Below are 20659 nucleotides of genomic sequence, written 5' to 3'. Positions count from 1 at the left end.
ATTGAGGGTTTTTTCCAGCAAAATAACTCCAGCTGCATCCAATCACATTTGCACTAACAGCTCCTCTGATAGCCTGTTTAAAACAAAAATTAAGCTGAATCCAGCACCTTTGTTTGCTGTAATAAAACATCACTTTGTACCTGCATCTTAAGGATGTACATACAATATGCTGACATTGCCCTTGCTCTGAATTTTAACGAATAAGGAACAAGTAACTCTTATGCCAAAACAGTTTTAAAATGAGAATAAAGTACATCATTCATCTGTATCACAAGGTCTTTTTTTTATTAAGGGTCCATATAAACTCCCAAAACAAATCTCATACATGTTAAAACTCAAGATAAATATAGCTGAACACTTATCAGTTGTTTCTATTACTTAGGTTCCAGGTATAATATAAATACTTAAGGCTGTATCTGGCAATAAAAATTTTGAGCTAGTATAAAAGCCTCATTTTCCCATAAAGACGATCAGTAGCACTGTATCAGAGAGCTAGATCCCAGAAAATATAACATTTTGGCATTCACTTATATGACTACAGTTCCTTACGGCTGCTCGTATTTGCATAAACAAGCATTCTGTTTCAAAACACTGAGAGTGGTTTTAAAAAACAAAAAGCAAAAACATTTTAAGCTAACATCTTTAAGAGTGGACTTTTTCAGTAATTTAATACAGTAGTAGTTATTTCAATACCCAGCATTCCTCTTCACAACCACAACTGCTGGGTCGTTCCACAGTGCAGGCACTACAATGCAGTGGAAAATTATTTGCATATTAAACCTGTTATTAATGTGATAAACCTTACAAGGAATCTGTATTATACACCATATGTAGTTGAAAGGGAACTTCCAGTCCTGGGAGGTAGTGATGCAGAGTTGCAAATTGCTTTAAAATGGCTCTCTGGTTTTGTTCTTGCCTTTCAATTCCTGGATTATCTTCTTGCCGGTGGTGTCAATTTTAGTTAATTTTATTATTAAAACCCTTTTGCACTATCTTTTCTATACACTCTGGAGCAGTAAAGTTTAAAGTAGGAGGGATGTTGTGATCCTGGATTTAGCTCCCCACAGGCTCAAGGGCTTGGAGTCTCCACAAATGAGCAGCAGTCTCTTGTTAATCCATAGGAACGCATTCTACAGTGTAGCCTCACTTTTAAAAACAAATCTACACAGCCTCTGGAGAAAATCAACAGGACTGTATGATATAATACTCAGGAGATTTTGGATAATTACAGGAATAACAATCCTACACACCCTTTCCTATTGCTGAGGAAAGGCAGAGTCACCTAAAAAGTGCAAATTGACCAAGGCACAAGCTGTGCTGAGCTGGTTAACTGTCCCATTCTCTACTGTTCTGATCGCCATTTTCATCCTCTTCAGAGTCAGCAGACACTTTCTTAATTCTCTGGATGGCTGCCTTTATGCTTCTTTCAAGTTCATTGCTGGATTCTCTGACAACTTTCTCTGGATCTCGATTCACTTTCCTTAGCTTAACTCCTTGTCTTATGGCTAAGAGGATGCTGTCTTTTATTGATGCATCCGAAGGTGATGAATTAGGCTTTTCCACTCTTCGAAGAAAAACTTCACCATGCCTCAGTGAGGCCAAAACCTTATCCATGGTTCCTACGGCAGATCAAACCAAGTTATTGTTCTCAAAAGAGAGGTCAGCAATACCTACATTATTTAATTATAAAACTCTCTAAGGATGCTTGGAATAGTTCCCTTTGTCTTGTAGAGATTTAAGTATTGTCTGCCTGGACCCAGATTCTCACATTTTTCCCGAGCTAGTAGTCCCAATATCTGGAACTGGACCCCTCAAGCTGAGAATCTAGCCCTCTGTCGTTGCACGAGTTCATGTACTGGAGAATTAATTATATGAAAAGGAGGACACATTTCTCTTTCACTGCAGTTTTTTTAAAATATGTAAAGCAGTTACTGAACCAAAAACCTTAGCTTGTGTCCATTATTAGAAACACTAGCATTTTCCTTAGCTTGCTCAGATGCCTGCTGCCACTGTCAACTGCATTTTTGTTTAACTAAGGGAAAAACGAAGAGGTGGAAACTTGTGGAATGACAGCATGATACTGAACCACTGAAATCAGTGGGAGTAATGCAACTGGCTTCAGTGAGAGCTGGATCAGACCCCTAACCAGGCTGGCAGCTCTCTTCTCAGTTCAGTTTGAACATAAATTGTGTGGTAAGATCTGAATTAAATGTTCAGTGTATGTTTCTGAATTTCAGAGCCTCCAGCATGCCAAGACGAGGCTGCGTGAACTACTCTGTTTCTTTAATACCCTGGCACCAGGCTCAGGCTACTTTGCTGGAGTCTTTGTTGCTATCCTCAGATTCTCTCAGAAAAGGGAAGGAAGTCGCCACAACAAAGCAATGAAAAAAAGCCATCTCTCTACATCAACAGGTCCAAGCTGTCAGCTGAACAAGGGGTTTGTTTGCATGTGCAGTATAGGGAAGGTTGTGTGATGAATTCTTCACACGCCACACTGAGAATGTAATACTATGCTGAATTCTGCAGTACTTTGGGAGAGATCTGCAAATGCCAGGTAAGGATGGAACAAAGACCCACAAACTAATTAGCTTTCTACAGAACTCAGATTAGGTCTACAGATGAAGATGTGCTGCTGGTCATGGGCCACTGAGATTAACAGATAATGAGGGGAGCACTTATTTGTAATACTTTAGAGCTAATCTTCTGCATTCAAATCTCTGTATGCTACAGTTACCAAAATTTTGAATATAGCATATAAATACCTTTCCAAACCACAAATCCATGCGCAAACGTGTCTAATGCACAAGGATTTTGCATGGCTAAGTGTAACCTTCTAAGCAGATGGCTTTCCACTTCTGAAAAGGTCCAGGTGTTCATGCTGGAACTGTTCCTGCAATTAATAGCTGGCTTTTCTCTCCTAAAACAGAACACACAAACCCCACCCCTGAACTGCAAATTTCCTGCACTTTAATTTTTGAAATCATCAAAAGTGACAGTTCCAAGAGGTTAGGACTTGGAATACAACAGATTTTGCACACACAGAAATAGTGGAAGAAAGTTATGAACAGCTCAAATTACCAACACTAGCAAAGTTTATAAGAGACTTAACTCCCAGTTCTGTGTGCTTGGTCTGGCTGAATCACACTTATCTATGTACACAACTTTTGCCACATGGACCTTGCTGATTTGGAGGCTTCCCTACTGTCTCAGCAGTTCAGATTTGCTTCCATTTCAGAGCCCCTTTGATGAATTAAAGTGAACTTTTTAGGCAGTCCTGCCTGTGGTGACTTTCCTAACTGGGTTGTTACAAAGGCTGGCTAGCTGTAGCATGAATATTATGACAAAGTGAAAGAAAGGAGTGTACACGTTCCAAGGGAATCACTTTGCTCAAAGAGCAGCTCTCCTGTGAAGAGTGGCAATGTAAAGTTGCTGCCTTCCTACTTAAAAACGACCTCCCCGCACGTTTTGTGAATGTCTGCTCAGTTGAGTGACAAGCCTGTTAGCAGGAAGTAGCCAATACAATTATGGGAGATTGCTGCGTTCTGTTCCCATTCAGTATCTGAACTGCTGAATTCCAACTGCAAAAGTCAACCTCCGCTTGTACCTTAACAACTCCCAAGCAGAGAACAATGGTATCTCGTGGGGCATACTGTTCTTGTGATCAGTGAGCACTGCAGAATGAAAAAGCCAACAACTTGACTAAGTGCACTTACAGAAGCTCTGCCCAGGATCTGAAAGTAGGTCTTGGAAACCGAGCCAATTTAATCCGGACAAGCTGATAAGGAATTTCCACAATTCTTGAGTTGAACAGGAGTGTAAAGGATGCAGCGTGAGGAGCCCTATCACTTGGTCATGCTAGTCAAGAGTCTTGAAGCAGTCTCATGCACAGCATGCAGGGCTGGATCCAGAGTGCACACTGTGCACAAAGGACAATGATACTCTACAGGTACAGACCAGCTCTTCACTACTCTTCTGGCCCAGAGGGCCTGATGAGTTTGCCCCTAGTTTAGAACATTAGACTGCAGTTACTTGTTATACTCTGTAAACACTAAAGTGTGGGATTTGTAGGAATGCAGAACTGTCCGCTGTAATAACTTGCATGAGAACACCATTCATCTCAAACAGCACACCTATTTCAAAGATATCTATGGCAAGGTTTTTTTGGGAGGTGGGGGTCCCTCTTACTGCAGAGCATACATGTATGCTACAAAAGCCTAATTGTTAATTCAGGATTCAACCTGCAGTCAATAGGAGAGCAGGGATCAAAAGCAGTGCAAGAGCCAGAGCTGAATGTGGAGCAATCCATATAAAATACAGTGCTGGGATGAGAACCATTTAGTTTTTAAATGCTGCTTTTGATTATGATGCCCGTTGAGCAGGAGTCTTGTAGGGTCATTTGGATGTGAGAAACCAAATGGATTCTAGTCCAGGCACAGAGGTCAAAACTTTTGTGTAACTAGTAACATTGGGCATCCAACCTGACAGAAAACGCTGTGCTGCCCAGAAGGTCCCTCTGAGGAGTCTCAAACTGGGCTCCCCAAAATCCCTGGTTGCTCCTAAGTCTTGACTTATGGTCAATGCTAATAGCATCTGGTCTCTAGAAGCTGGGTTAAAGGCTTACCCAAGTCAAGAGAAGAAACTCTGTACTTCTTGTCCTTAGGACTGCAGCTACACTGTTTACCTCTACAGCCAGAGGAAGCAAAAGATTAGTCAACACAAGTGTGTTTACCTGTGCAGTCATTTACAGAACACTTGGGTAAGTCAGCTCGTCTCTGTGTTGCAGCACCTGCTGTGAAGTCTTCACAGATGAGGGGAAGTGGCTGCTCTTTGATGGTTGCTGGTGCTGTTAAATGCAGTGGCAGAGGAGGTGGCGGTGGCGGTGGGGGAGGCATCATCATCAGTCCTTTGCTGTACTTTGGATCGTCAGTGAAATCAAAAACCTGCACAGGGGTATCTGCTGGGATATTCTGACATGGCATTTTTAAACCACTGCCTGGTGCTAGCTGGGTGCTGCTTGACTGCTGTGGGGCTAAACTGATTATTGACATAGGCTGAGGGGACAGCGCTGGAATCTCATGGGAAACACCTTGCGGGTGCTTGGTGTTGCGAAGCTGTGAAGGAGGCGTTTTCAGCACAAGCTGAGCTGGACACTTCTGAAAACAAAAAGTAGCCAGATGATGTCTCCATCTTGTTGGTTAAAAAAAAAAAAAAAAAATACAGGCAGAGACAGGAATTGTGGAGCAAAGACCCTCTGCTACTTGCTTGCTCAAGTGAGAGAAACAGCACTGCAGTAATTGAAGGGACTCTCAAAGGGATTTTCAGAACCCTTTACCCTATGCTCTCTACTGAAATCTGTTTCGTTAGTGGGGGTTTTTTCCATCAGTTCACTGCATACAAATGCTGTTTTAATAATGAAGGGCTGCTCACGAGCAGAAGGCTCCAAGCATTTATTTTAGACAAAAGGGGCATTTACTGAAGCACTTATTGAGGAGTGAAGGTAGAATTAAACAGGCAGCATGAACACATAACAGTTCAGGCATGTTCTGTGTATTCTGATCTGTTTGCAAGTATTCCTTTAATTGTGCTAATAAAGCTAATTAGAAAGATCCCACTCCTGGTTTTTCTCTAGCCTGTTCCTTATCCATACTGTGTCAGAGCACAAAAAGGTAAAATAGATGCACAGGTTAACATCAGATACCCAGTAAACCCATGTAATAGACAAACTGTCTTCTACTTGTTATGCTTTGATGAGTATTGCTGTCATTCAAGTAAGCCTGCAGATAGGACAGTCATCAGAGTGGGTCTTGCAGCTTCGCCTTGCTGATCTGGTGGCCTTTAGGAAGCTATTGATTACCACAGGTTCTCTGCCACTCCTCTCTCAACCTCTTGCTAAATTATACAAATGAACTAAGGCACCCCACTCCCATATCCGTTCTTCCCTCTTGAAAGAAACTACAGAACCAGAAGTGCACAGCTGCAGGGTGCTTTAAAAGTGCCCAATTGCAAGACCAATTAACCCTTATTTAATGACGGTTCAGATGAAGGTGCCCCAAAGCAAAGCACCTTCACTAACTTCTGTCTGTCCCTGCCTGCGATCAGGGCTGAGCTGATGCAGCCCACCCATGTCCCCGGTACTCTCTGCAGGATGGGAGGTAGGGAGGGGAGAGACCTCTGACTTGGGGTTTGTCCAGCCTGTGCTGGAGATGGGGGCAGGTGGATTGGAGGCCACCCCCCCCACACCAAACAGAATGTCTGTTGGATGGGGTGGGGGGATTGCTGTAACTCATGGCACTTTCTGTGAAGCACCATGAGTTACAGCAGGGAGCTGCACATCTGTCAGCATCCCTAATGTCAGCGTAACAAACCCGGGGGCTTGTACTTTGCTATTTAAAGAAAAAAAAAGCAGAAAAACTTAAAGGCAAGACTTCTATTATACACAGTATAAAAGTCCGAACCTGGCCTCCCACTGAAAGTGTAAAGGACTGTCTGCTTTTAGAACCTAGTCCAAATGTTAAAAATAGATTGCAGAAATAGGAATGACCTTTTCTTTTCTTTTTTTTGCTAAATTTCAGGCAACCATATGTCAGATTGTAGTGCAGTGACATGGTTCCATATGGTAGGGAAACAGGGTGAGATTTCAGAGTCTTGTAAGTGAGAACAAACTCTTGACTTTTTCTTTTGAGACACATCTCACTTTTTTTTTTACTCACGTACTCACACATTAGTTTAACACTTGACATCACTAAACCTGGATGATGATGGATCCACTCTTAATAATTTCCCTCTTGAAGCTCACTGCCAAATTCTTCCCATTTCTAACCATTACTTAAGCCACTGCCATGATGTTTTTTAAGATGTCCTCACTTAGATGCTTGGAACTGCCTAAAAGGAAGGCTTTATTTAAAGTGCTGAATAAACTATTCAGTCTTACAAAACTTTATTGTGCTTCTGGACAGTGGTCATAAAATGGAAGAGAAGAAAACAGATACCAGTCGACATTAATAGTTTGAACATGGCCTATATCAATCAAACTCACTAATGAAATGTACCAGTAGGTACAAAGGAATGTAACGTGCCTACTGAGGGCAGTATCACCTCTCGCCATCCAACCTGAAATCATCTGAAAACAACAGTAATGATCTTTCATTTAAGCAAAGATCCAAATGACCGATTGAAGAGGTTCTGTTTTATGGAAAGACTGCTGCCTTAAGAACTGTTTTAAAGTGAGCAGGGGCTACTGAAACTCTTTTCTTAGCCTCTCTGGGCATTTATATACACGCATTGTCATGCCTGACACGATTAATTGAATCTGCTCCACATGTGAGCTGACATGCACAGCACTGCATCACTTGCAGCTGTATAAACAGCAACATACGCATCAGCGCGGAATAAATGGTGGCAGTGCACTTTTGAAAACACCTTCAAAAGCGCTTTTCAAAGAACCCAGCACTGGCATGTGTAAACATGTCCTTTGTGGCAGTCCTGAAGTTCACAGCAGAGGAAGAACAATGAATTTGGGGAAGATAATTGTGCAATATTTTCAACAGAAACATTCTTCCAGCCTGTGTAGATCACATTACCTTGAACACTTGCATACAGTTTTCAGGTAAGTGTTTAGAAGGATAAATCACTTCAATATCTTCAAGTTTGAGCTATCCTTTTAAAATGATATTTACAGTACTTGCCTCCTTGAATGTTTTCAGCCTCTCCAGTGTTTTCTGGCGTTCCTGGCTTATCCAGGCTTTCTTCTTTTTCTCTTCCTCTTTCTTTGTCTCTCGTTTCTACATTTAAAGACAAGTGAGTAAGCTTTGGGCAGGCAGAAGCATGGCTGGCAGGCTCTGCAAGTTTGCCTTTGGTACTCACGATCTGTATGCTGTGATGCTGCTGGTAGCGTTTTATGCTTTCCTGGGCCTCCTGAAGTCGAAGATGGTGGCTCTCTTCACATTGCTCCTGATGGAATAATAAAATTCAAACAACTCCCAATTAGCTTGTCAAAGTCTGCATGAAATCTATGCTCTGAAAAGCAGCTGCAAGGTTTTGCCCTGCCAAAGAAGCATCCTAAGTTCAGAAGGACTAGAAATTTGACATCCGCAGGAATTTTTCCACAGACTTTGGGCATTAGCTCTGGATTAGGATGTCGTCTACCCTAGACTGGCAGATGGGGCTACAGAAGAAGCAGACAACTTTGCAGAGTGCAGAATTGCCTTGTACTGCTTTTCATCCCTATGGTCCATTTAGGACAACAGCTAAAGAAGCTGTATCTAACTGTCCACAGCCAGGCAGATGGTGGCTGAGATGTGAGGGAGAAAGGTAAAGGAGGAGAGAGGGGAACTGAAAGGTACCAGGCTCCTCCACTCAATACTCCAAATGTCTTATTTATAAAATTAGAGACAGCACACGCACACACAGCATGGTAAATACTTCCCAGTAGAACACTTGCCATCAGTAATGAAATGCTTCAGAGAAACTGCAAGTTTCATTACTTTCTGCCCAAATCATTATCCAAGTCATTTTTGTCATTCTACAGATGCAGGTTTTTTATCTAGAAGGTTGGGTTAGGCATTTGCAAATCACCTAGTACTTGGCTTCCACATTAACTAACCAGTAAATTGCTATTGAGTGAATGAAAAATCAAAGCAGAAGAAGCAATCATGGGAGACAGTGATTCAGGAAGTATCACTAGCAAGAGTCTGGTAGTAGCTACTGGAAGTTCCAAGGATAGAGGTGTTTGTTTGGAGCTGAGCAGACATATGCCATACTCTGTTCTCTGCATTTGGGTCTGAGATAGCATGGATGTAAAGCAACTGAATGTGCAGAGTTTGCTTGAAAGGACTGTGAGGCTCAATTTATGCACGTTTCCAGTTCGTGGTGCTCGCTGTAACTAATGCAAATGGAAAATAAAGCACAAAAACCCCATAAGCTGAAGAGGCCAGAGATAAAGCTGTAGTAGCAAAAGCTTTCTATCACCCCACACAAAGATAAAGTATAACAGATCACCATGCTGTACTTGTTGTACCTGCAGCCTTTTGCATTTTGAGGCAGACTTCCTCCTGAAGTGCAGCTGCTCTATGCCAGGCTACCAGGGCAGAACACTTATAACTATAGCTGACTATAGGAGGACTCACCCCATGTAGGCGAACAGCCAGCATAAACTCTTCTTGCATCAACCTCATAACAGGTACTGGTGCAGGGACACAGCTGAGGTTTCACTGGACCCTAGGAACCTCATGATGTCTGCCATTCCCTTAAGATAACCAACCTAAGTTAGAGCAACCCTAACACATTCTGAGAGTCTGTTCTACCACACAGCTGACCTAGAAGCACAACGCTAGCTTCAAGCTGCCACTGCTTCCCAGATGGGGTCACAGAACCCAGTGCCATGCTGTCCTGTATACACTCCTCCCAAAGCTTCCCTTATAGTTCCCTTTCTACCCGCTACAAAGGATTTGCACTACAAGCTAGAAAGAGTGCCCAGCTCCTGGACTGCATTTACTTTTTTGTTCCTGAGGTAGGCTCTTCTTGCACAGATAGTCCCACGTTTAGTCTCCAACTGCTGAGTCTTCAGCCTCAGCTTAGTCACTTCTGATGACTGAACATAATGTGGTCCCATTTTCTGTTCAGTGACCTGGAGTTCCTCAGGATTTTCACATGTATCATAGTAAACAACTTCATCCTGTTTCTCTAAAAAGGCATTCAGTATTTTAAAACAAAACCCCAAAACCCAGAAAGCTCTAAAGTTCTTTAAAAAACTAGTGATGCTAAGACATAGAAGCTGATAAGCAAGTTGTTAGAAGTACATTTTAAACCTACTTTGAGCCCTGAAAATATTTGTGCATATATATAACTTCACTCACCGGAGTAAAGTTACTGATTGGTTTTCTAGATCAGGTTTAAGCCTTCACTGCTGCCACGGTTTGGCTTCCCATTTAAGATACTGGGGATTTTTTCTGGTTACTCATACCTTTTCCTTCACTGAGTCTCTTGGCAAACTGAAAACCATTCTGAATTGCAACTAATCCATTTCTTTTACTACAAACATGTATTTTGATTACATTAGACAATAAGCAATAACATTATTTATCCTGACACTATACTGTCTACTAATGGAGACTACTTAACCCAACTAATAGACGATGCTTATATTTATAACTTGTCATAAATACATAGTTTAGACAAAAGCTAGTTAGCAAAAAAGAATCCTAAGTAGAATCAAATTACAATTGCTTCCTTTTGTTGTTAATATTGTGTATATTGCAATTCTGCATTATTCTGTTGCCATTCAATTTTAGGGCACCATCAATGATTTTTTTTTCTTTCAATTATATAATTTGTGTAAGATGTATATACAATTGCTGGTTTATATTTGCAAAACATGCATATGTGCATGACAGATACAGTTAAGACTTGCTGTCTGTGTGTTCCTTTATCCATTTATCAATAAGCGTTATCAAATTTGTTTCAGAAGACACTGAATTGAGTTCCCAAAATGTTTTGATGTTGAGAGAGAACTTTACATGGAACAAGAGCTGAGTAGCAACAATGCACTCTTTTACAGAATGTGTACATCTCTGTTTTTATGTTTTTAGGCTGTAAGTGATTATTTTCTTCTTACCTTTAATCTGTCTCCTTAAGGTCTCTAATTGGGCAATGAGCAGCATTTCTTCATGTTTCAGTATCTCAAGTTGTATGTTATACAATTTCAGCTGAGTTTCATAGTACTCTATTTCCAGTTCCTCTACTACAGCTATATTCTTTTGTTGTTCTTCAAGGTTTTCCATCTGTACATTTCCAAACAAGGAATAAAAAAGCATCAGTAATGGAGCGCATGAGTGAGTGTGCGCACACGCACACATTCTCACCTCTTCCCCATGAAAGTTAGTTTTTGACAACATGGATGGAAACAGCAAGTGTATGCCAACTGACTATCAAGCTGGTTCAGCTGAGGCAATATGGTCGCTCCTGAAAGTGACCTACAACAAAGTGGGAGAAGTGTATAAAGTATACCTTTACCACTGCTTTTTAGCCATTCATGAACACTGGTAGTTCTGAGAGTATTGTGCAAAAAACCCCTCAAACCCAGTTTTCTCTATTAGAAATTCACATCTTGTCTTCCAAGAGAACATTCTCTGGCAACTGGAGAACTAGAAAAATGCTGACCTTGCAAGTTCTGAAGAGAACGAATGGTGAGCAATTACAGGATGCTTAGCTGCACTGCTTATCATTCCTGGGATGTGTGTTCAGTTTGGCTTACTTAACTATCCATTTAACATGGTGTTGCCATGTGTAGCAGTTGTTAGGGCATGGTAAGGCCATGCCACCTATAAATATCCTGATCTGTGACAAGTGCTTTGGTATCATGGGAACAAGTGCAACCAATACTTTGTTTAGAAAGAGAAGAGGGCTTCAAGCAGAAACTAAAGGGAGCTGATACTACCTTGAGTCACTCATTTAAAGCACGCTCTATGGCGTTACATCAAGTCTTTAAAAGTCAAACGGGAAACTTTGAATTTTAAGGGCTTGAACACGATCTCCAGTCATGAGGGCCCATGTGACATGGCCTGTAAAATCCTCAGCTATATTTGAATATGCATGTTCAGCATTTGATTTTACAAGACAGGATCAGTATCTAAAAGTCTGATTTTTTTTTTCCCCCCCCCCAAATGAAAATACAAGACGTAGCTGCACAAGCTCTATGAATTTTCTCTATGCCCACTGACCAGAAATACTGAGGTAGCAGTTGTAATTTTCAGCAATCTATTATTGGTTTAACTACTAAAAAGTTCTGGTCAGTAAAAATATTATCTGGTATGCACAGAACAGAACCACAAACATTAAAGGAACAGAATACTGTGTCCACATAACTTTCATTTTTTCTTTTATGATAAAGCTACCATTAATAACAGCTCTCCATTATGCCAAAGTCAAATATAAAGGTGTTTTTATAGAAGCACAAATACATAGCTGTTAATTCTAAGTACAGGTGGGGCACTGCACTATGCACAGAAAATAAAAATCAGAGGATTACAGGAGCAGGTAGAATTTTGATCTTTTTCAAATTTTGCTAATTGTAAAAATGCCTGCTTCTTGATACTGTCCTCTTCTCCACCAAAGACATGATTTGTTGAGGGGAGGAAGTAAAGAATTTTAGGTATGTATCCTTCCATAATTTCAGAACTAATTTTGAAAACCAGGGAGTTTTTTGTTTCAAAACTGTTGTTGAGAAACAAAATAATTCGGCACATTTGATCAACTCTGTGATTTAGCACATGCTCAAGTACTTTGCTGAAAGAGGGCTTTTTAAGTCTGAATCCATTAACAACAGGGTCTAAAAGACTCTTGTTGACTGGATCAAGTCCTTACCATGGTAGAAAAAAGGACAAGAACCACATTTTGCTACAGTCTTACTTTTTTCCGAATGCCAGCTCTCTTCTGCTTCAGACACAATTCTTTTGCTCTCCTGTGCTGAAGAGTCTCTTTAGCTAACATGTACTTCAGGTTTTCTTGCCTTGGAGAAGCTGATGCCCAGCTGGCTTGGCCAAATCTCAGCTGATCTTGTTCCATCTGCTTGTTCATTGCTGGCAAATTAAAGAGTTTCAACAAGATATAAATGCTGCTGTACTGATAGCCCCCGTTTGTGCCTATGGAAAATGAAGTACTGAAGAACTCTGGGGTGGGGGGAGTAAGAGTATTACTTTTATACACATACTGACTGTATATAGATTTTTAAATAACAGGACTAGAAAAGCTGAAATCAGAGTGCTATAAAGTCAAACTAGTTCTGCCAGGTGCCTATTAAATATTCCATTAAATCCTTAACGTTTTACATGCTAACAGTTAGTCTTCTGCAATAAGGGTCAGCAATTTCATAGGGTGGTATCTGGATCAACTGTGTAATTGGGATAGAACTGGACAAACTTTTAAATGCAAGACGTTCTGAATTTGAATTTCAAATGTCTTCCATTCAAAAGCTCGTCCAGTTCTCTCCTAACTACACAGTTGGTCCAATAAAAGATGCCATTCTAAGAAATCCTTGCTTCTGTAAGACTGACATCAGTCTCACACTATCATAATGTTAAAGGGGGGGGGGACACATATAAATCCAGTAATAAATAAAAATATTTGCTGAGGCTTGTAAGGCCCAAATCTTGGTCCTGTCTACACAGCAACTGCTCTTTAACTATAGGTGACTTTTAAGCCTATTTACACTGATGCAATTCTGGGTGCAGACACTCTTTTAACATATGCTGGGGGTTCCTCCTAGCCCCAGGATATGCAGTGGTGTAATTCCAATGACAATAGAAAGGTTTTTTTCTTACCTGAGCTGCAGTCTTATTCTCAGCCAGTGCTGCTTAGGCGTATGTATGGCCTTAGAGTCAATTCTTCAAAAGTTACTTGGCTTACCTGTCAGGGCTTTCACAGTTTCTTTGAAATAGTTCACAGTGATGTCCTGAATAGAGCACACTGCTTCTGCAGCCTGCTTAGTCCATTTTGCAGCTTCTTTCTGTAGGTCTTCTATTCTTTTAGGGCCCAGGTTATCAAACTGCAAGGATTTCTATAAAGAGATATATTGTGCAATTAGTCACTTATCATTATCATAATGTAGTTTAACCAAAACAATGCCATACAGACAGCCAATAATGGCTTTTGTGACTTCCACACTGCTTGTTACAAAAGGAGTAAAAAAATGACGCTGCTGCATGTTCATTTAGTCAGTCTGATATCAGGAGCAGAGGAGAAAAACTGTTCACTAGGGTGCCCCAGAGGAGGACAAGGAGAGCAATGGCCATAAACTGTTAAAAGGATAGTTTCGGGTTGGATGTAAAGAACTTATTTACGGTAAGGATGGCCAGAGTATGGAACAGACTTCCTAAGGAGGTGGTGCAGTCTCCAACCTTAGAAAGCCTACAAGAGGAGACTGGACAGACACTTTGCTGTTATCAGTTGATCTCAACAGTATTCCAGCCCAGAGCATGGGGGTTGGACTCGACCTTTCAAGGTTCCTTCCAGCCCTTAGTTTCTATGATTCTACAATCATGACTTGAGCATTTCCACTGAGAAACAATGGATTCAATTATTTTTTAGGGTGGCACTAAACAGTCACCTTAAAAAATCACTTTGGGTTCAAAAAGTTTTCCCTGCTAATAAAAGTAACTCAGGTACATTCTGTTCTCTTTGGTTTATACCGTGCATTTGACAGCACTACACAGTCAATTTTTCCTCTGTGCAATAGCACAGTTTTCGCAATAGCAGGGTTTTCACAATAGCAGAGTTTAAAAAAAAAGATTTAAGCAGCAAGTTAGCACACTTGTAACATCCACAAAAGTGCAGTGCCTGAAAACACTACTACTTGGTTTTTTTAAAGAGATGATTTGAAATATAGAGTACAATCTTCCTTTGCAGATTTCAATTTAAAAAGAATAGAAGTTTCTGAGTTAGGTTTGTTATCCCTACTCTGCAATTATCACATCATAAATAAAAGAGCACACTAGATTACTTTTCATAGCATTTATAAATTCAGTATCAAGACAATTAATTATGCTAAGTTAACAATCGTGTTTCATCCTTAATTCAGGATTATTCTGCTTCTGTTCATTTAATCTGAGACACTAGCTTTAAAGATTATACAGTGAAATGTTAAAAATCAAAGCAATCCATGATAGTGTTCCTTAACTACAGTGGTATAGTATCAGGGTCAATCTGATGCAACACAGAAAATATTGACATTGGATGAGCTTTTCCATGCAACATAGAAGCACAAATCCCTCAAAGTTAATGAGTCTCATGTTCATAAGTGGCTCAGGTCCCTGTGAACAGAATACCGGGGGGAAAAATGCCAGAGCGCAGAACAGGGTGAGGAACTGGATAGGGAAAATGAAAAAAGATGTTAGTGAAAAGTCAACTGAAAACATTGGCCGAGTTTCTATTCAGCTGTATACTACATAGATTCTACACATCCTTTGAGGATAGATCAGCTTTAGCTTTGAATTCTTCAGGGTTTTATCAAGTCAATCAAGTTATATGGGCTTGGGGACAGAGGGAGTAAGGGAAGACAAAATCTCGGGGCTTAAAGATACTTAAGCAATTTTGGGGCCAAAACTGCCCAGTGGACAGGTGCTACACCTGATTTGATTTTTGTCCTCTCAAAGAGAATACCTACCAGGATTTCCAGCTTGTACAACGTTGCCAGTTCTCTCATATCTCTAAAGGGCTGCAGTAAATATTGGTAGAATTGTGTTGCCATAGTAACTAAATCCCAGTAAGCCTCATCTTCTTCTTCATAAACCTTCATTAAAGCTACCATTGTGTCAGCATTTTTGTGCCGCTGAAGAACCTAGCAGATAAAAGGTTTGAGAGTTAGTGTCAGCTGCAGTACTTCTGTTTCTGGGTAAAACATGATAGTCTCTCAAAGACTGCCTTTTGCATTTGTGTCCATTACGACCACTGGCATACTTTAGCAGAAAGAACCTATCACTTGTTGTTACGTGAAATAGCCAAGACTTCCAGTTACGAGGAGATGTAGTTCAGGCATTGGCAGCTATTCCCCAATAAGAAATATCACCAATGAGTTTCTTGAGGGTACTAATTGTTACATATCGCATGTGAAGAATGACTGCGCACTGATGCCTTGACCACTTTTTATTGTAAAAATTCTGATAGATGTGCACAGGGAATTTTGTCCACATTATAAAGATTCACAGGGTAAGCAGAAAAGATGCACTTTGTAGGTCAAATGAGGTATTCCTTTAAAAAGTAATTATTGCATCTTGTTCCCCTCAGGCCTACAAATTGCCTAGTAATAAGAAATGAGCTATGATAAGCAAAGATCTGACCCTAGGCATGAACACACTGACTTTCAGACCCAGACTACTTCTCCTTTTAACTTCTAGTGCAATGTGGGGCAACTTTTTTTTTTTTTTGCCCATATGCCACAAATTATTTCTGTGCCCTCCTGAGTGCTACTCTGATCCCCACTTCCTCTTCCCAATCTACTGCTCTTCTGCTTCTTGCCCTGTGCTCCCTGCCTGATCTGTTGCTTGCCACCTGTCCCCTTCCCGATCTGCTGTTTGCCACATACAGAGGCTGCTCATGTCACTTGTCACACTCATGCCTCATATTGGCCACCCCTGTTCTAGAGTAACCTATAGTTATAACCCTAAAGATGCATGGCATTCTTCTACTACAGGAACCTAACCTAACAATGCCAGTAATGTGAATTTTAACTTTTATTTCTTCCATACATATTCAAGCTCTCTTAATACATGTCTGTATCACACCTAATCCCTAGGGTCCCAACCTCATGAGGTTTGTGTGTGTCTGCAATACATACAGGTTTTGAAAACTTGCAAAATTTAACAGTGTGCTAGAGATTTTCACAGATTAGTCCCACGCTAAGGATAAGTCCATGATTTACTGATGACAGTTTTTTCAAATTCATCTGAGAGCAGCTAAAAGTGATAGTGGTATTCGCCAGCAAACACAAATTTTGCTTTTTATGCCAATTAAGCTGAGGTAAGCTCCATGAGAAACGAGGTAGTCTCCTGAAAGGTTGTTGGTTTGGATACTGGGATTTTATGCAGAGGAGGGGAAGAAGAAATCCTTGGGGAAAATGTGGGCCCAACTGTGTTCCTATTGAAAGCAATGGGGTAAGACCTTTGACTCTGCACTTTCCAATTTACCCTGGGGAAAGAAGCTAAGTTCTGGCTAGGACAGAATACCTACAGTGCAACTTCTGTCTTCTAATTATTTTTGCACAAGCTGTGGTATGCTGGCCATGTCAGAAGCAGACCTGATATTACAGAAAGGGCTATAGCCCACAGGGGATAGAGTCCCTGGAAGCTGCCCTAACTTAAGGAGAAGGACACGTTTGCACCTTACAGACTAATGAAAACAGATATCTAAGTTTTCTTAAGCAGTAGCTTGCTTCATCAAATGCTCTGAGGGTTGTCATAGCATCTGATAAAAACAAGCTGCAGCTTACAAAAGCTTTAGGCATCTCTGATTTCAGTAGCCTGTAAGGTACAAATCTATCCTGCCTTTCCCTGACTTCAGACTCACAGGTAATGCTACCTCTATCTGGCATAACTTAAGCAAGCCCCCAAGGGACATACTGCAGCGAGAAGCTTGGGTTTTTTCCCCCCCATTATTTGAGCCAAGTGAAAAAATGTATTTGTCATGAAAAAAAACCCTTTGGTTTTCCTTTCTGGTTTTCATGCACAATCCCAATGCATGGGAGAGGGATATGGTCATGCCCCTGCTGGAGAACATTTATATTTGGGAAAGTAATGGGAGCAAAATTTTCTCCCCAAGCATGTTTTTTATTCAGCTTAGATTTTGTAAGCCTCTCACTGTGACGCTTCACTTTCTAGAAGTCTAGCTCACCACCAACGATACTGCTATTACTGGTAATGCTGGGTTTTTTTCCAGTGAACTTGACTTAGGAAAATAGTATTATTTCATGTTGGTGTTGTCCTTCCCTCTGATGGACTGAAGTATCTGGGAAGGCAAAGCAGAATATTTTCATTTACTATATGGCTATATAGGAAGAGAATGCCATTGTGTTTGTATCAGTTTTGAGAGTCAAGAGCTATGTGGTTTTATAGTTGCCTCGCTTCAGAATTCCTATGCAACCTTGGGGAAATAAGTGAACTTTTGTGCCTCAACTACCTTGCCTCTAAGATGCAGGTGGCCACCTCATGGGCATTACTTCATCAACATTTGCAAGGCCTGATGATACAAGACTAATGATTTGTCAGGAGATGCTTTAGTCATGTCTCCACATTGCTGGAACTAAGCTGTTGTAAACACTTTCACCAAACATGCTAAAAACCAGAGCTGATGTATGGTTCAGAAATACATTTCTAGGTGCTGCTGGTACCTTCTGCAAAAAGAAAAATTAACCCAAATTATGTGTTAATATGATGCCACACTTCTGACCCTGCTTATTCTAGCAATCCAGTTATAGTAGGCATTACAGTGTAACAACCAAACCCGAGTATCATGTCTAATAGACTTATCTGTTGCAATAGTGTTCTGGGAAAATCTTAAATCCTATTACACCCTTTAAACAATGAGATGCATAAGGTTGTGTAAAGCACTACGCCAGTGCTGACTCTCCCCTACAAAAGTACACTAGTCCTGAAACACCTCCCATCCCCTTGTTCTGAAGAAGTGAAATGGCTAAGTAGTTATATGGATGCAGCATAATTGATCATGCCACTAATTGTTTTTAACAAAGCAATGGACAACCTGTGCTCCTAAAGGAGGTATTTTGCTTTGTAAATAATCCAAAGTGCTTAACCCTTACCTAATAAGGAACAGAGACTCTCAATATTTCCTTTAATTAGGAAAGAATCTTTTCTTGCTTTCATTAGTCTGCTCAGGTATCAGAAGAGGGCTTTTTTTCTCCCTTAAACCAGAAATACTTTTATTGGTATAGGAAGAAAGACTTCATCATTTGATAATGCACTTAGGCCAGAATTTTGCATTAGATAGAAAAAGATTGTTGCACCTCCTCAAATCAAGCATTTGCCTTGTTCAGGGCCAGTGAGGCGCTTAACTATAAAACCTTCACTGATATACATGCACCACTGTATTTTACATCAAAGACAGATTTCAGGGAAGAAAGAGATTAAATTATTACAGTATTACTGATTAAGAGTTATTTTGTTTTTGGCAGATGCAACACTGGATGTTCTTTTGGCATAGGTGGTTGATTTTTTTGTTTTGTTTTTAGCACTCTAGTCCTGGTAGTCTTAAAGCTTCAGCTAAATACATCAAAAGACACACGTGTACTGTCTACCTGAAATCTACTTCAGTTGCATGCTACTAAGCCTGAAGAAGTCTAGACTACTTAACCATGGTCACTTTGCTGTTTTTGGATAGACAAGGAATAAATTATCAGACAAACACTAACTCAGGGTTGTCCTGGCATCCTACAGTGCTTTGAGAGCCTCTCAAGGATGTTGGGTTTTTTTTGTGTGGGAGGGGGGGCTTCTAGAGCTTTTTGCTCTATTTTTCTGTAGTCAAAAATAAGTATAAGCTCAGAGCTGACATTTCCTAGGGAGCTCCCAGTGTAGCCAGGCTGAGGAGCACTCACTGACTAGTTGCACTTTCCTCTAGCTCCAGCCCCAGCCCCCTCTATGCCTCGACAGTGCCACCCCCTCACTGAAAGCCAGCTTGGAGAGCGGTAGTTCCCTGCTAGTCTGGAGTCAGGGCAGCTCCACTAGGCTTAAAAAAAAAAAAAAAAAGAGAAAAAACACCAGACCATTTTGTGTTACAAGTCCAAATCTTACAGACAACTTATCTCAATGTCTCACATTTAAGTACAATTTTTTTGAATTAACTCTGCCTCAGAAGCATCATGGCTAATTCAATTTGTCATTTGATGTGAATGGCCAGGGTGTCTGGTTTTGTTGGGAGTTCTGTCTTGGCCTTCTCAGGGCCACACGAGGCCAAGTCTATTTTTGCTGCTGCCTAGCAGTTTGTGCCTCTGAGCCATATAGTCACCAAGATCACCTCAGGCCCACCACTTCTCCCTCAGGCAAGCACCTGTGGAGCCACCCTCTCACTCCATTTTGCCAGGTCACCTCCAATCTGTCAGGCTGTAAAAATAGCCAATCAGTTTGTTGTAGCCCCAATTAGGCCAGAATAGGACTTGCACCAAAACTGATATATGGCCCAGTCCTCTGCACAAGGGTGAAAACCAATACTGCCCAATGTCTCATTTGTGCCATCACAATTTCTGTGGCAGTGCAAGCACTAAGCCAACAGCATCAGTTCCCTTTGTTGTACTGCATGAAAGGCAAATTAGAGGTGCAACAAGAAGGTAGGAACAGATGCTGCTGCTGCTTTATTGGGGGGGGGGGGTTCCCTCTGCAGAAGAGGGCAGGCTGCCCCAGCTTTCCTGCCATCCCAGGAGGTGCTCTGGGGGCTTGAGGGTTGCCTCAAGCCCTGGGGAGATCCCGCTGCACTCCCCAGGATCTGAGGGTGGCACCTGGGCTGGTTGCCCCAGATACCAGGCAGTAGTTATAGTGCTGCAAAGACCAACACAGGGAACTGCCTCTGTGCACTTTAAGCAAGGTGAGTTCTGTCAGTCAGGCTCTCCCTGAGCCAGGGAAGCCTCTGCTTCCCCACAGGCAGCCCTGGCCCTGGGGAGGGGAAAGCCCCTCCGGGCTGCAGGGACCAGAGCAGAGGCCGGGCCTGCCGTGTGGGCCGCCTGGGCCCCGCTTCGGCTCCGACGACGGCGGGGCCCGGAGGCCAGGACTTGGGCCGAGCCCTGGCCGTACCGTGCGCAGCTCCTGGGTGGCGGCGGCCAGGCGGGCCTGCAGGGCGGCGCGGCGCAGCTCTGCCAGCGGCTCGCAGTAGGCGGAGTCCGGGTCGCGGGCGAAGAGCGCGTCCAGCACCAGGCGGCGGCCGCACAGGTCCAGCGCCAGCGCCAGGTAGCACTCCAGCCGGCGGCACAGCTCGTCCAGCGCCGCCGCCTCCTCCTCGGCCGGGCCCGCGGAGAACAGCAGCGCCCACAGCCCGCGGGCGCGGCCCTCCAGCAGTGCGGGCGGCAGCGGCGGGAAGCAGGACTCCAGGCCTGCGCTCAGCGCCGCCAGTTGCCGGTGCACGCCCAGCAGCGCCCGCGCCGAGAAGAGCCCGGCCCAGCTGCGCTCCG

General features: G+C 42.1%; 1 protein-coding gene across 1 annotated transcript in view; it reads right to left on the bottom strand.

Moving 5' to 3' along the window:
- Positions 1-264: 264 nt before the first annotated feature.
- WHAMM (WAS protein homolog associated with actin, golgi membranes and microtubules) overlaps positions 265-20659 on the bottom strand; it is a 20676-nt gene continuing 281 nt past the window's right edge. Inside the window, exons 2-11 of the mRNA XM_019533681.1 lie at positions 20286-20653; positions 15158-15331; positions 13402-13552; positions 12406-12575; positions 10613-10778; positions 9494-9681; positions 7864-7950; positions 7686-7781; positions 4730-5153; positions 265-1619 (exon numbers count right to left, since the gene is read on the bottom strand). Of these exons, the coding sequence (XP_019389226.1) occupies positions 1327-1619; positions 4730-5153; positions 7686-7781; positions 7864-7950; positions 9494-9681; positions 10613-10778; positions 12406-12575; positions 13402-13552; positions 15158-15331; positions 20286-20653 (2117 nt within the window). The 3' untranslated portion in view covers positions 265-1326. The remainder of the gene's footprint in view (positions 1620-4729; positions 5154-7685; positions 7782-7863; positions 7951-9493; positions 9682-10612; positions 10779-12405; positions 12576-13401; positions 13553-15157; positions 15332-20285; positions 20654-20659) is intronic.

This window comes from Crocodylus porosus, unplaced genomic scaffold, assembly GCF_001723895.1.
Source record: "Crocodylus porosus isolate Cpor-Errol unplaced genomic scaffold, CroPor_comp1, whole genome shotgun sequence".
NCBI lineage: Eukaryota > Metazoa > Chordata > Crocodylia > Crocodylidae > Crocodylus > Crocodylus porosus.
Note: the sequence above shows the minus strand (reverse complement) of the source record. Positions and strands in the feature narration are given on the sequence as shown.